The sequence below is a fragment of the Carettochelys insculpta genome, chromosome 5 (assembly GCF_033958435.1).
Source record: "Carettochelys insculpta isolate YL-2023 chromosome 5, ASM3395843v1, whole genome shotgun sequence".
Classification (NCBI taxonomy): domain Eukaryota; kingdom Metazoa; phylum Chordata; order Testudines; family Carettochelyidae; genus Carettochelys; species Carettochelys insculpta.
The window spans coordinates 128,190,480-128,204,941 of NC_134141.1; the positions used below are offsets into that span (position 1 = coordinate 128,190,480).

General features: G+C 55.2%; 1 protein-coding gene across 3 annotated transcripts in view; it reads left to right on the top strand.

The window, feature by feature from the left end:
* LOC142013901 (phospholipid-transporting ATPase ID-like) overlaps positions 1 to 14,462 on the top strand; it is a 127,761-nt gene that overhangs the window by 58,403 nt on the left and 54,896 nt on the right. For all 3 annotated transcript variants that reach the window (XM_074995894.1, XM_074995895.1, XM_074995896.1), the window contains 3 exons: positions 3,827 to 3,985; positions 5,096 to 5,184; positions 9,986 to 10,182. In XM_074995894.1, coding sequence (XP_074851995.1) covers positions 3,827 to 3,985; positions 5,096 to 5,184; positions 9,986 to 10,182 — 445 coding nt within the window. The remainder of the gene's footprint in view (positions 1 to 3,826; positions 3,986 to 5,095; positions 5,185 to 9,985; positions 10,183 to 14,462) is intronic.

A 14,462-nucleotide genomic window follows, 5' to 3' on the forward strand; every position in this document is an offset into this window, starting at 1 on the left:
AATAAAACAATTCCCACTGTGAGTAATACTTGGGAAAGTACTGGAAAGAGTGCCTGCTCAGCGTTACCCTCACCCTGTTCGCAGCCACTCTCTGTGCAAGAATTAAGCATTGTATGTAGCCCTACGTGAGCTGCAGGAGGCAGGCGGTTGGATGGCACTTAAAATGCTTAGCCCAGAGCATGGTGTTTGTTAGTTCTGCACCAGGCCCGGTACAGCCATTAGAACTTTCTTTATTGTTAGATTAGGGGAAGTGGGAGATGCGAGGAAAACAATAACCAGGTGTCCCCTGGCTACCACTGGCCAGGTTCATGCTCCATGGGATTTAAGCCTTTTAGGTGAAAGGGATTCAAGGCATGTCCAATAACTTCCCATCAATTATTTCTGTGGGATCACTGGGTGAGATACTATGGCCTCTTTTGCCCAGGTTAGGCAAGATGGTTGCTAAGATCTCCTCTGGTGCTGGCCTCACCAGTTGGGCATCTGGAAGCACCGATACAACAGAGTTCCTGGAGATCACCCAACCACCATTGGAGAGGTTAATTGGGGCATTCTTGGCACAGGAGCCTCAGCTGTCACATTCACTTCCCTTGTTGGTTCACCTGTGAAGCCCCTCGCTTCTCCCCAGCTCTCCCTGCTAGAGGGGATGGGGCCGGTGGGTGCGGGGAGCTGGGTCCCCAAGAGCATTGGTGAGGGGTGGTTTCTCAGAGATTCCAAGTTTAGAAGGAACCATTTTGGTCATCCAGCCACACCTCCTGAGAGCACAAGCCAGAGACCTATGTGAATGGATCCCTGTTTCAGGGCCAATAGCTGTGGTTGAATCAGAGCAGAGCTCTTAGTGAAAACAGCCCACCTTGGTTTAAAAATAGCCCATCCTGGTGAAGCCACCCTGGCCTTTGGAGAGTTGCTCCTAGGGCTAATGACCCTCACTGTTAACAACATCTGCCCTATTTCCAGCCTCTGTTTGTCTAGCTTCAGCTTCCATCAACAGCTCTCGGTAGACCTTTGTCTCCTATATGAAAGAGCCTGTTCTCCAACATTTACTTCTCACATAGGTACTTGCGGAATGAGATCACGTCACGTTAGCCGTCTCTTTGCTACGCTAAACAGAGCGAGCTCTCAGAGTCCGGCAGTAGATGGCAGGTTTTCCAATCCTTTGGTCATGCTCTCTGCTCTTTTCTGTACCCTGGGTCTAACTGTATGTTTGAATATCCGTTTTGTACTGGTTGTGCAGGTAGGAGAAGATCGACGTACCAGGCTGACGGCATGATCGGGAGCCCTGACTCTGCTAGTGTGGGATGGGCCTCCTGGGAAAGGGCTGCCAGTGCGTTTGATGTAGTGTTTCAAGTAACTCATTACCCTTCCCAGATGGGGAGGCAGGAGCAGCTTCCTTGCTGGATGGAGAAAGAGGGACAGAGAGTTTGGGCTGAGCCGTCCTAGAGACGGAACTCCGGGAGTTCCCACACTTGCCGAGAGGCCTTGGGCAGATCTTGCGTTTCACTCGAGTTGTGTTAACAAAACCGCGCGCCGGGCCAGAGTGGAGGCTCAGTGCTGACCTGCCACCACTGGAGCAGACGATGTGAAGGGTGGAGGAAGGGAAGCGGGAGCTGACAGGAGTTCAGCTTGTAATGTAGCTCCTCCCCCACTTCCCAAGCGCGCTCTGCTAAGCGATGAGAACAACAAGAGGTCCTGTGGCACCTTGTAGACTAGCAGATATTTTGGAGCATAAGCTTTCGTGGGCAAAGACCTGCTTCGTCAGATGCATGAGTGGGGAGTGGTTTCAGAGAGGTTTTTAAAGAGTAGGGTCCCAGAAAAAGGGAGGGCCAGAGCTGACCCGGTCTATTCAGCCTGCCAACCTTAAATCCTCATCAGCCGCTACAAACCACAAACCAGTGGCTCTGGGCCTGGAACCAGCCCCTGCAACAGTCCTCACTGCCCACTCTGCTCACATATCTACACCAGTGACATTATCACAGGACCTAACACCAACTATACCATCAGGGGCCCCTTTACCTGCACACCTACTAATATCATATATGCCATCATGTGCCAGCAATGCCCCACTGCAATTTACATTGGCCAAACTGGACAGTCTCTCCGTAAAAGAATAAATGGACACAAATCAAACGTCAGGAATGGTAATGTACAGAAGCCTGTGGGGGACACTTCAGTCTCCCTGGACACTCAGTAGCAGATTTAACGGTGGCAGTCCTGAAACAAATAAATTTCAAAAATCAAATGGACAGAGGAATCTCTGAGCTGCAGTTTATTTGCAAATTTGAGTCCATTAACCAAGGATTAAACAGAGACTGGGAGTGGCTCGCAGCTTACAAAGGCAGCTTCTGTGCCCTGGGTGTTAAGATCTCCCCATTAGACTCTGACAAAGGCTCACATCCCCCGTCTGATCTGACTTGTTTTTAACTCTTTTGATACATACTATTGATACTGGGCCATTTCCATCTTGCTGAAGAGACCCTGTCAGCTCTGGCCTCCCTCTTACTGGGACCCCGCTCTTTAAATACCCCCTGAAACCACCCCCCACTCATGCATCTGATGAAGCGGGTCTTTGCCCGCGAAAGCTTCTGCTCCAAAATATCTGCTAGTCTATAAGGTGCCCCAGGACTTCATGTTGTTCTCAAAGCTACAGACTCACACGGCCGCCTCTCTGATAGCTGCTCAGCGATGGGGGTTGTCGCACAAGCACACGCCTGTGTCCTTTGTTAACTCCCCACCTCCCAGCCCACGTTAGGGCCAGGGCTGCTGGAATTGCCAAACCCTCACTAAAGCCTCCTGCCTGCACACGGTGCTCCCAGCCCCTGCTGCATGCAGAGCTCCCCTGCTCGACGGCGCGGGTGAAGAGAGAGCTCTCTGCTGCTGGGGGCGGGGGGACGGAAGGCATTCAAGAGCGCTTATTCCTTTGCTCCCAGCAGTTCTTCCCGCCTTGTCACAGAGGCTCTGCTTCCTAACCTGATCAGCCCTTTCCTGCTCCGTTTCTTTGGGTGCCTGTGTGTAGTCATGCTGCCGAGTGGGTAGACAGCAGCAGTCCAGTGTTGTACTGGGCAGAGTTACAGTACCTCTAAAGAGAACTGATCAGGTATGTGCACCCTTTGCAGTGCCCTCTCCTTGGGGTCTGTAGCCTGCACCGTCAGCGATGGCTGCTCTTGGGACGTAGCTGGAAGTCTAGCCTAGCCTGGGCCTTCAGCTCCTAGCACGGCTGCTGCAGGAGGCCGTGGGGCACCCCCTGCTTGCCAGGTCAGGGTCATCGTCTGTGTGAGAGTCTGCTCAGTGTTGTTGTCTGCATGGATGTGTGTTCTCCGCATGCAGCCGTGCCACTGCCGTCCCCGGTGCTTGCCACTCACTCTCAGGCGGCTCTGGGTGATTTTGTGCTGTGAAGTGGCCGTCTCTCGGGCCGTATTTGCTGACGGCCTCTACCGGTGCTGTCCTGGGGCTGGAGCAGGCCTGTTTGTGGCTGCGGGGTCAGCAAGGAGGAGGACCGCTCTGTGGGGTTCTGCCTGGTGAGAGAGAGGGCTGGGGCTGGGAGCGTAACATGGCCTCAAAGGGCAGGACCCCGTCCCGTGTCCGACGACAAGGGCCAAACCTCCCAGTGAGGGTGTGCAGTGCAGACGGTTGGGCATGACGGGAGGAGCAGTCTTCGTGCAGAGCACACTTGCCATAGCCAGCAGAATGCGACACAGGTGGACAGCTGGGGCAGCGCATGGTCACTGCCCAGGGTACAGTGACTGCCCAGCGCACAGCTGCAGGGTTGTGTGTGCTGGGCTGGTGGGCCTAGCCCCAGGGAGGTTTGCCATTGCCCGATCTCTACCTCCAGGTGAAGTCAAATGTGAGGCGCCGAATAACAAGCTGGATAAGTTCACTGGGACACTGACTATCCGCGGGGAGAAATTTGCCCTGGACAACGAGAAGATGCTGCTGAGAGGCTGCACCATTAGGAACACAGAATGGTGCTTTGGCCTTGTCATTTACGCTGGTAGGTGGAAAACACTGAGGCGCAGAGTGAAACGCCTGCAACAGGGGCAGAGACGAGCGCTCTTGTCTCCTTGGGACCTGGGCTCTGCAGGGTACAAGCGCACCACTGGAATGCTGAACCTGCCCCTCAGCCCTGAACTGGGAACGTCACAAACCCACCAGGCACGGGACTTTAACTGGACCTTGTCTAGACCAGGCCACAAGAAAGTGGTGGATAGTCAACCCTAGGCTGCAAAATCTCAGCATATCTTGATGGGTTTCTCTGTCCTAAAGAGAAACTTCTCTTCCCCCCAGAGCTGGGATCAGCTAATTACATGGGGGGAAACGTCAGCCCATCCTCTAGGGCAGAGATTCCTCAAACAGCAATGAAGGGCCCTGTGGCACCTTATAGACTAACAGAAAAGTTTTGAGCATGAGCTTTTGTGAGCGCAGATGCATCTGATGAAGTGAGTCTTTGCTCACGACAGCTCATGCTCAAAACTTTTCTGTTAGTCTATAAGGTGCTACAGGACCCTTTGTTGCTGTTACAGATCCAGACTAACATGGCCACCCCTCCGATACTATTCCTCAAACACTGACCCTGCTTGAGGCTCCATGAGTTGACAGAACTTAGTTGCTTCATCTCTCCAAGTGTGTACCGGGCAGGTCCCTTCTCCAAGCCAGCCTGGTTAGCTTAGAAACACCTTATTCCTGTTTACGGCCTGGTGCCTGAGTGCCAGGGTAGTTTGCTCTGTGTGTGTGTTTGGGGGGCGGAACTCTGCACCCGGTATGGGCGAGGTTGGGATGGGTCTGTAGCACTACAGACAGACATGGCAATGAACAACGAACTGATGCAGTGTCTCCACCAATAAGGGAGGGAGCGTTGGCTGCGGCAGGGCGAGAGTCAGGGGTTCTCGGCTGTTTCTGACTCTCTCTATGGCCTCGGACAAGTCACTTGACTGCGGGCACCACAGGTTTTTCAGCTGTGGCATGGGGATAACAATCAGGCCCTGCCTCCCAGGAGGCTTGTGAGAGCTAGCACAGGGTTATAAAGTGCTCTGGTGAATTGAAGGGAAGCAGCCCTGGAAGCAACCTGCACTCTTTAACACCACGGTTGCATTTGATCTCCTAGGGCCAGACACCAAGTTAATGCAGAACAGCGGGAGAACAACCTTTAAACGGACGAGCATTGACCGGCTAATGAATGTCCTCGTGCTAGTGGTAAGTTGGATTAATTTGTCTTCTCTCCTTCAGACGTTGTCATCCGACGTTTCTGAGTGCATCGCCTCTGCCCTGGCAAACCGGGGCTAGCCAGAGGGCCTAACGAGAGAATGCCGAACGCTAGAAAAGTGCATTAGCCTGTGGGTTTCTGCAGCCCTCTCTAAGGCGTTAAAGTGGTAGGAGCAAGGGCCTTTCCGTGCAGCTTGTCTTTGCTGTGCTCTTGTCCTCCATTGTTTGAAGCTGGCGAGTAACATTTTCCCTAAAATCTTTTAAATAAACATGGCTTTTGTTTTCCTTCTCGCTCTCAGGCTTCCTGGCTCTCTGCAGTGATGGGGTTTGTTCATTTGTGTGGTGCTCTCCGCTGGCTGCTAGGCTGACTCTCCTGCATGGAAGGAGATTATTGTGTGCTCATTCATAGCCAGAGGCTGGGGGTATATTTAACAGCACTAAAGAGATACTTAGGATCTCGAGGGACAGTCTCTGACTCCCCACTAATTAAAATGCTGCAGATTGGATTGGGAATGGAAACTTCTTGACAGTTGTTGCCAACTGCAGCTGCTCACACAAGGAGGCCACAGTCCTTGGCAGGGATCAGTCCTGGAGTCTCCACCCGGCAGCCTGTCCCTTGAGCTAAGAGCAGCGTTCTGTTAGCTGCTGCTGCTGTAGCGGCGGGGCGCCATCCCCGCAGGGAGATGTACTCACGCCCGCTGAGCCTGTGACTGAGGCAATGTTGCTTGAAGAGCAGCTCATGGGAAGGCTCAGGGAAACCAGAGTTTAGCTTAGCTCCGACGTTTAGCTTTTAATAGCAGCTTCTGCCCAGGTGTTGCAGTGCTGGCTGTCGGTAGGGTAACGTTACGAGACTGAAATCAGAAGAATCCAGCTGAGATTAGACTGGCTCCCACCTAGCCATTGCAATGCCCACAATGCCTCCTGCACATGGGCACGTACGTTGAACCCGCTCCGGCCACGGGATGATCCGGCCCCGCCAGCACAGATCAACTCTCAGACCTCACGGCAGAGCAGTCAGACTGGCCGTTGCTTGCCCTCATAAAGCTTGTGATGACTGAGATCTCTGTTAAAGCCCAGGCAGATGCGTGAAACTTGCACATGAATTCCAAATCCGATGTCTCCCTCTGGAATCGAGTGGTAAAATCCTTCTGTAGGAGAAGGGCTACTTTCAACCCCTTTATCGCATGTCCAGGGAGGTTAAAGAGTTCCCCTGCATGTTTATGCGTATTCCAGTGCCTGATGTCGGGTTTATGTCCATTCATCCTTTGGCACAGAGACTGGCCGGTTTGTCCAAGGTACATGGCAGAGGGGTGTTGCTGGCACATGATGGTCTATATCACGTTCGTGGGTGTGCAGTCGTATGAGCCACTGATGGTGTGGCTGATGTGGTTAGGTCCAGTGAGGGTGTCGCTTGTATAGACACGTGGAAAGGGCTGGCGGTGGGGTTTGTTGCAGGGACAGGTTCCTGGGTTAGTGTTTCTGAGGAGCGGTGGAACATGGTCCCTCACTCTCATGGGCCTCGGGTGACAGGCCTGTTCCCTCCGACAGATGGCCGCCGAACCTCAAGAAAATACTCAGCTGCAGCCACAACCATACACCAACACAAACCCAGGAGCCTGTCCCTGCAACAACCCCATTGCCAATGGCAAGAGGAGAGGTTACTGGGGGACTGGAGGAAGGGGAGACGTCAGAGAAGCCTGCAGAGGACAGAGTTCAGGGGTGGCAGCAGACCTGCCGGGATGCCGGCTCAGAGGGACTAGGAGAGAAGTGCTGGGGGCAGAAAGGCCGAGAGCCCATGCCAGCAGCGGGTGTCTCCTTCTCCTACAGTGCAATGGAAAAGAGGAGAGGGCCCAGGGTGGGGCACCTGGGGTCTCCCAGAAAGGGGCAAAGGTGGAGCTGCTCTGTCACACGCAGGGCCTCAGGGCCAGGTGCTTTACCCCAGCTATAATAAAATAATGATGAGAAATGGAGATCCACATCTCACAGAGCAGGACCTTGGGAGGTCATCAGGTCCAGGCTCCTACCCTCTCAGCAGGGCCAAGCGCCAGCCACGACAGATTTTAATTTGTTTGTCCCAGACCCCTAAGTGGCTTCCTCAAGGATCAAACTCCTGGCCCCGGATTTAAGCAAGCCAGTGCTCTAACTATTCAGGTATCCCTTCCCCGACCCCCCATCTCCCAGCATGCTCATGTGTCACACGCACGCCATGCGTTTTCTCCACGTTCTGATCCACTCAGACTCCTGCTCCCCCGCAGGGCGACTGCAGACAAGCTGAGCTCGGCTCCTTGCTGGCTTGCAGACATGAGCAAGCTGCAGCTGAACCCCTCGTCCTCTGTGTTCTCCGTGGCTGAGGGGGCTGGGTGTCTGCCAGTTGTAGGGGCACCAAGGTATCTAAGTGCTCCTGGGTCCTTCACACGCTGCTGTCAGGTAGCTCTGCTCCTGTAGGTCCTTTGTACTCGAAAGGGAATGCGGCCAGGGCCTCCTTGCTCCTGGGGGGCCGGACAGGGTCTGTACATGGAGGCTGCTGACACACGGTGCCAAAAGAGTGTGAATAGGCAGAATTTGCTACATAAAAACAGCCTCATTTCAGGTGCAGTGAAGGTTGCACGCTGTAAATACCGGAAACGCTCATTTGTGTTTGATTGTCACTGAGAGAGTTGTAGGCAATCTGATTTTTAAACCAGGCCCTGAGAGGCAGCCCAGCTTACGCATGCTCAGTCCCTTTGCCTCTGCAGGAGGTCAGGCAGAAGGACCCCTCTCTCCACTCTGACCCCCGGCCTTCTGCCGTCCTTAGAGAAGTTCCTCCTGCGGGAAGCTGCCGCCGGCGGCTCTTTGAAATCAGGCTGAGAGAGAGACAAAATTCCCTGGTGAGCTCAGAGAGCGGTTATTGTTCTATTGCTCGGACACACCCCTGCCGCAGAGGAAGCATCCCTGGTGCCAGGCCGCAGACTGGGAGGCTGGGCTGGGCTGGGCTGGGCTGGGCTGGCAGCGTCCGGAGCAGGGCACTTTCTCTCACGGGAGCTGTCAGGGCGGGTGGCTGAGGCCTTGTTGCTCGAAATGTCAGTGCAGAGCCCTCAGAGATGGCTGGAGCCCATTGCCTGACGCTAACTGTTACCCCCTGGCAATCAGCTTGTCTGAGGAGCTCTTTGGACCTGCTGGTGCAAGGAGCTTCCCAGCAGGCGCTGGCTCCCCAGCCCTGACGCGGCTGGTAGGAAGCCCGGCTCTATGAAGCACGCGTCTGCATGGCAGGAGCTGCGGTTCCCAGCCGTGCCCATGGGCTGCCTGGCAAAGATACGGAGTTATTCCCCTCCTCCCTGGTTGCTCCGGGTGGGGAAAACGCTCGTGTTCTGCTACCAGCTCTGTCCCCTCCAAGAGAACTGAGCACCACTGTCCTCTGTGTGCCTGTGGCATCTCTGAGCCCCAGTCCGGGGCCAGGACCCCACTGGGCTGGCCGCTACACGGCCATGGGACAAAAGGATGGTGCTTCCAAGCTAAGCATAAGACAGTGGTGCCCAGGTGGCTGGAGACAGACCGGGGAGGCCACGTAAGCAGCGTGTTAGTGAGCGCTTGCTGAAGCATGCTCATTGCATGGGCACCCATCAGCTGCATGGTCGTGCGCTAGCTAGATTCTTGCAGGGCACCCGGCCCCCTTGGATCAGTGCTGCGCCCAGTGCCGCTCCAAGCTAGGGGAGTGTGATGGCCCTTTCACAGATGGGTAAGTTAAGCATAGCAGGGCTAAGAGCCTTCCCCATGGGCACCCAGGAACTCTGTGAGTGAGCTGGGAAATAAGCCTGGCTCTCCTGAGGGCTCACACAGTGCCCCATTCACTAGGCAGTCCTGGAGCATTAGCCTGTACTGGCTGTGTAGATTCTCTACTGAGAAGCCAGGGGACCTGCTTTCTGCAGCCACAAACCTAGCCCGGGCAGGAAAAAAGAGCCGGCGAGAAAGGGTTGTGTTCCCCACAAAGGAGGGATGTGAAAGCTTCGCCCTGCTGTGAAAGGCCAAGAGCACAGGGACGGCGTCGGCAATGTCAGCTACGCAGCCGGAATCGCAAAGGGCAGAGAGAGGGTCGCTGGGTGTGGGAGTCCATCAGCTGCCCCGGCGGTGCAGAGCTGTTACCGATGTTCCCTCCAATCTTTCCCGCCCCCGTGCGTGCGGAATACGTTTCCATGTGCCCAGTGCAAAGAAAAGCACGTCGTGGGCACTCTGCTGGTCTCCTCGCCAGCCCCCAGCTTACAGGGGGTGTTAGCTGCTCTGTGAACACGTGGCCCTGAGATGTGGGGCCACATGGCCGGGCGCCGGGGTGAAATGTTTCACACTAGGTCCCAGAGACAATCTGGCTGCCAGCACGCATCGCCTCAGCCCCTCGCGCTGACCGGACGGGCTCACTGGTTCCTTGTGCTCTTCTGCCTGCCTGTGGCCTTCCGCTGGCTCCTTCCTTGCAGCGCAGGGAGTCGGTGCTCTGGGGCAGAGACTGCCTTTTTGCTCTGTTTGCATGGCGCCAGGGCCCTGGGTGCTACAGTAACACAGATAAGAAATCCTGGGGAGCTCAGCGACACCCCGGGCTGTGGTGCAGGGGATGTTCTGGAGGGAATTAGCAACAGGCTGCAGAAAGGGTTCAGGCGCGTGCAGGGGCCTGTCAGTCGTGCAGTGGCTGGGAGTTGGAACAGGGAACCTGACCGAGCAGCTCTCCCCCTGCCGCGGGTTCGGCCTGCCCTGTGCCATGTGATGTGGGAACCATCCAGGTGCGCTAGGGGAGGGCGCTGCTCTGAAACGGATCTTCTTGTTGCAGATATTTGCCTTTTTAGCCCTGATGTGTTTCATCCTGGCCATTGGCAATGGCATCTGGGAGTATGAGAAGGGCTACTACTTCCAGGTCTACCTGCCCTGGGCGGAGGGCGTTGACTCTGCCCCCTACTCCGGCTTCCTCATGTTCTGGTCATACGTCATCATCCTGAACACCGTGGTGCCCATTTCACTCTACGTCAGGTAAGCAACTGCACTTTGGGGTACAACTTCTGCTCGGAAGGGTTCTTTATCTTCACCGCAGCTGGGATCTGTGTGTTCCCAGCCGTCCAGTGCATTGCAGAGCTGAGCTCGCAGCCAGAACAACTCTGCGTACAGATGTGTGCTGGCCACTGGGTCCCTCTGTGAGTTTGTGTTGGTTAGTGCCCTCGGCCCTCTATGCCCAAGTCAAGCCCTTTCCTCCTCCCCTGCAAATGACCCTGCTAGTTCCTTAAGGGATGTCATTAAAGTAACCCTAACCCACAGACACATCCCTTCAGCAAGTGGGCTTCTGCTGCAGCCCTGCAGGGAGGCAAGAGGCTGAAGCAGAGCTGGCCACCCTGGGAGGAGCCCCAGCCCCTGGAGGTCCACTGTCCGCAGTGTGCAAGGGGTACAAGCCTGGTGCCAAGGCCGGCAGGGATCCAAGAGTTCCGCAACAAAGTGTGTCCTTCCTGAAGGGCCCCCGCCTAGGGTGGTCGTGTGACATCCAAAGTCCGGGGCTCTGAGCCAGCTCTGCAGCTGGTGCCACCACCCCGGAAAGCAGCTCTAGGGATAATAGGTAGTTTGCTGCCCTGGTATCTGGATTGAGCTTATTACCACTGGTGCGCCCATAGCACTTAGAGGGCTCAGCGTGGCCACTGGGCTGGGCATGGTGCAAACACAGAGTGCGTGCAGCTGCTGTCCCGAAGAGCTGACACCTGGAAGAGTGCCCCCAGCGGGTGGGTGGGTGAGACAGAGGGTGACCATGTGTCCCGTTTGCACCGGGACAGGCCTGTGTGTTGGGCTGGGTCCGCGTGGGTGGGTGGGCAGAGGGTGACCATGAGTCCTGTTTGCACCGGGACAGGCCTGTGTTTCAGGCAGGCGCCCGGCCCTTTTTGGGTACACAGAAGCGAATTGTCCCGTATGTTCACTCCCCTGCTGAGCGGCCCTTCCCCAGGTCAGCACAGCTGCAGCCGGAGGTAAGAGCAGTCAGGAGCTGGTGAGACAGCAGGTGCTGAGCAGCCAGCACAGGCAGCAGCAGGACAGGGAGCCGGGCCCTGCACGGCGGTGAGGCAGGGTGTGTTGGGGGCAGGGTAGTGTGTTTGCCCCCCTCCCCAGGATTTTAAGGGGGAGCTCGTGCCCCAGCAGTGCTGGGCAGCCCCTCCGTGGGGCAGCTGCCCCTGCAGCCAGGGAGACCCCCTGCAGGGAGGTAGCCCCATCCCCACTGCAGGACAGCCTCCTGCGTAGCCCCCCACCCCCGCAGGGCAGCCGCCTCCACAGCTCGGGACCCCTACAGCGGGGAGCTCTCCTGCCGGCAGCAGCCCCATCGGCAGTGCCCCCAGGTGTGGGGTAGCCACCTCTGCAGTTGGGGACACCCCCCCCAGCAGGGCGGCAGCCTCATTCCCAGCACCCGGAGGTGTGGGGCCGCCGTGGAGTTCCTCTGTGAGGTGGCAGCCCCATACCCGGTGCACGAAGGCGTGGGGCAGCCAGGAGTCGCAGCCACAGCCAGGGAGTGCCCCCTCCCTGCCCCCCACAGGGCAGCCACCACTGGAGCCAGGGGGCATCCACGCAGCATTCCCAGAACCCCATGGCAGGGGGCAGCTGGTGAGCCCCTGTGGAGTGTCAGCCCTGTTCCAGCACCCCACGGCATGGGGCAGCCAGGGAGCTGCACTCGCTTGGCTGCCGCAAGTGGGAGCCCCCTGCCAGGGTGTTCCCTATTTGGCATAGGGAAATATGGTCACCCTCGTGAGACACGTTTGCGAAACAATCGAGAGGCTGAGCTAGGAGCTGCTGGAGAGAGACAAGCTAGCGCTGGTCAGTCATTGCCGTTCGCTCCTCGCCTTTCGGAGCTTTGCAACTCTTCACAACGGTGTTGAGTATCAGAGGGGGAGCCATGTTAGTCTGCATCTGCAAAAGCAACGAGGGCCTATGGCAGCTTATAGACTAACAGAAACATATGAGCATAAGCTTTCATGGGCAAAGACCCACTTCGTCAGATGCAGGTAGTGGAAATTTGCAGAGGCAGGTATAAATAGGCAGGCCAGAGCAAGGCTATAGATAACGAGGTTAGCTCAGTCAGGGAGGGTGAGGCCTACTACCAGCAGTTTATCTGGAGGTGTGAACACCAAGAGAGGAGAAACTGCTTTTGTATTTAGCCAGCCATTCACAGTCTTTGTTTAATCCTGAGCTGAGGGTGTCAAATTTGCAGATGAAATGCAGCTCAGCAGTTTCTCTTTGGAGTCTGGTTTTAAAATTTCTTTGCTGTAGGATAGCTACTTTTAAATCTGCTACTGTGTGGCCTGGGAGATTGAAGTGCTCTCCTACGGGTTTTTGTATATTGCCATTTCTGATATCCGACTTGTGAGCGTTTATTCTCTTCCGTAGGGACTGTCCAGTTTGTCCAATGTATATAGCAGAGGGGCACTGCTGGCACATGATGGAATATATTACGTGCGTAGATGTGCAGCTGAATGAACCTGTGATGGTGTGACTGACTTGGTTAGGTCCTGCGATGTTGTTGCTGGTGTAGATATGTGAGCAGAGCTGGCACCGAGGTTTGTTGCATGGGTAGGTTTCTGAGTTAGGGTTGCTGTGGTGTGGTGTATAGTTGCTGGTGAGAATTTGCTTCAGGTTGGCAGGTGGGCTGTGGGCAAGGACTTGTCTGCCTTCCAAGGCCTGTGAAAGTTGGGGATCATTGTCCAGGATGGGTTGTAAATCCCTGATGATGCGCTGGAGGGGGTTTAGCTGGGGACTGTAGCTGATGGCCAGTGGTGTTCTGTTGGTTTCTTTCTCGGGCTTGTCCTGTAGTAGGAGTCTTCTGGGTACACGTCTGGCTCTGTTGATCTGTTTTTTCACTTCCTCGGACGGGTATTGTAGTTTCAAGAATGCTTGGTAGAGATCCTGTAGGTGTTTGTCTCTGTCGGAGGGGATGGAGCAAACGCGGTTGTATCTTAGTGCTTGGCCGTAGACAATGGATCGTGTGGTGTGTCTGGGATGGAAGCTGGAGGCATGAAGGTAGACGTAGCGGTCAGTGGGTTTACGGTATAGGGTGGCATTTATGTGGCCATTGCGTATGTGCACTGTGGTGTCCAGGAAGTGGATCTCCTGTGTAGAATGGTCCAGGCTGAGGTTAATGGTGGGGTGGAAGTTGTTAAAATCCTGGCGGAATTCCTCCAGAGTCTCCTTCCCATGGGTCCAGATGATGAAGATGTCATCGATGTAGCATAGATAGAGACGGGGTGTGAGTGGATGACAGCTGAGGAAGCGCTGTTCCAGGTCAGCCATACAAATGTTGGCATTCTGAGGGGCCATGCGGGTGCCCATAGCTGTGCCGCTGATTTGGAGATATATATTGTCACCAAATCTGAAATAGTTGTGTGTGAGGATAAAGTTACAGAGCACTGCCACCAGTTGTGCTGTGGCATCATCGCGGATACTGTTCCGGACAGCGTTTACTCATCTACGTGTGGGAGGTTGGTGTAGAGAGCCTCTACATCCATGGTGGCTCGGATGGTGTTTTCTGGGAGTTCACCAATGTTTTACAGCTGTCTCAGGAAATCAGTGGTGTCCCGGAGATAGCTGGGAGTGCTGGTGACGTAGGGTCTGAGGAGAGAGTCCACATAGCCAGACAGTCCTGCAGTGAAAGTGCCAAGGCCCGAGATGGTGGGTCATCCAGGATTTCCAGGTTTGTGGATCTTGGGTAGTAGGTAGAATAGCCCTGGACAGGTCTCTAATGGTGTGTTTGTGTAGATCTGTTCCTGTCCTTTTGTAGGGAGTGTCCTGAGCAGATGGTGCAGTTTCTTAGTGTATTCCTTGGTGGGATCCAAAGAAAGTAGCCTGTAGAATTTCGTGTTGGAGGGTTGTCTGGCAGACTCCTTCGGGTAGTCTTTACAATGGGAAATACATTTTGCTTCCCAGCGTTCAAGAGAGAGTCCCTTGGGAGGGTGCGGGGAGAGATTCTGACGTCAAACCACTGAGCACAGCACTGAACGGCTGCTGCGGCTGCTGGTGTTTTCAGTCAGTCACACTGTCAGTGAGGGTGAGTGACGGCACTTGGGAATAGGAGGCTGGAAGTCACGTTCGGGAGTGGGTTTTGTTTTAGCGTGTGCAGGGAATTAGTTCTTCTCTTTCACCGTTCAGAGTAACAGCGAAATGCAAATTCAGTTTGCTTACGGGCTAAGAAGTCTCTCAGATCACATGAAGTCCCACAGGGCTTGCTTGCTCTGACGGTCAGATTGCCTTATTCAACTTTCTTCAGAAATATCGCCGTTTCTGGCTCTGCTGCA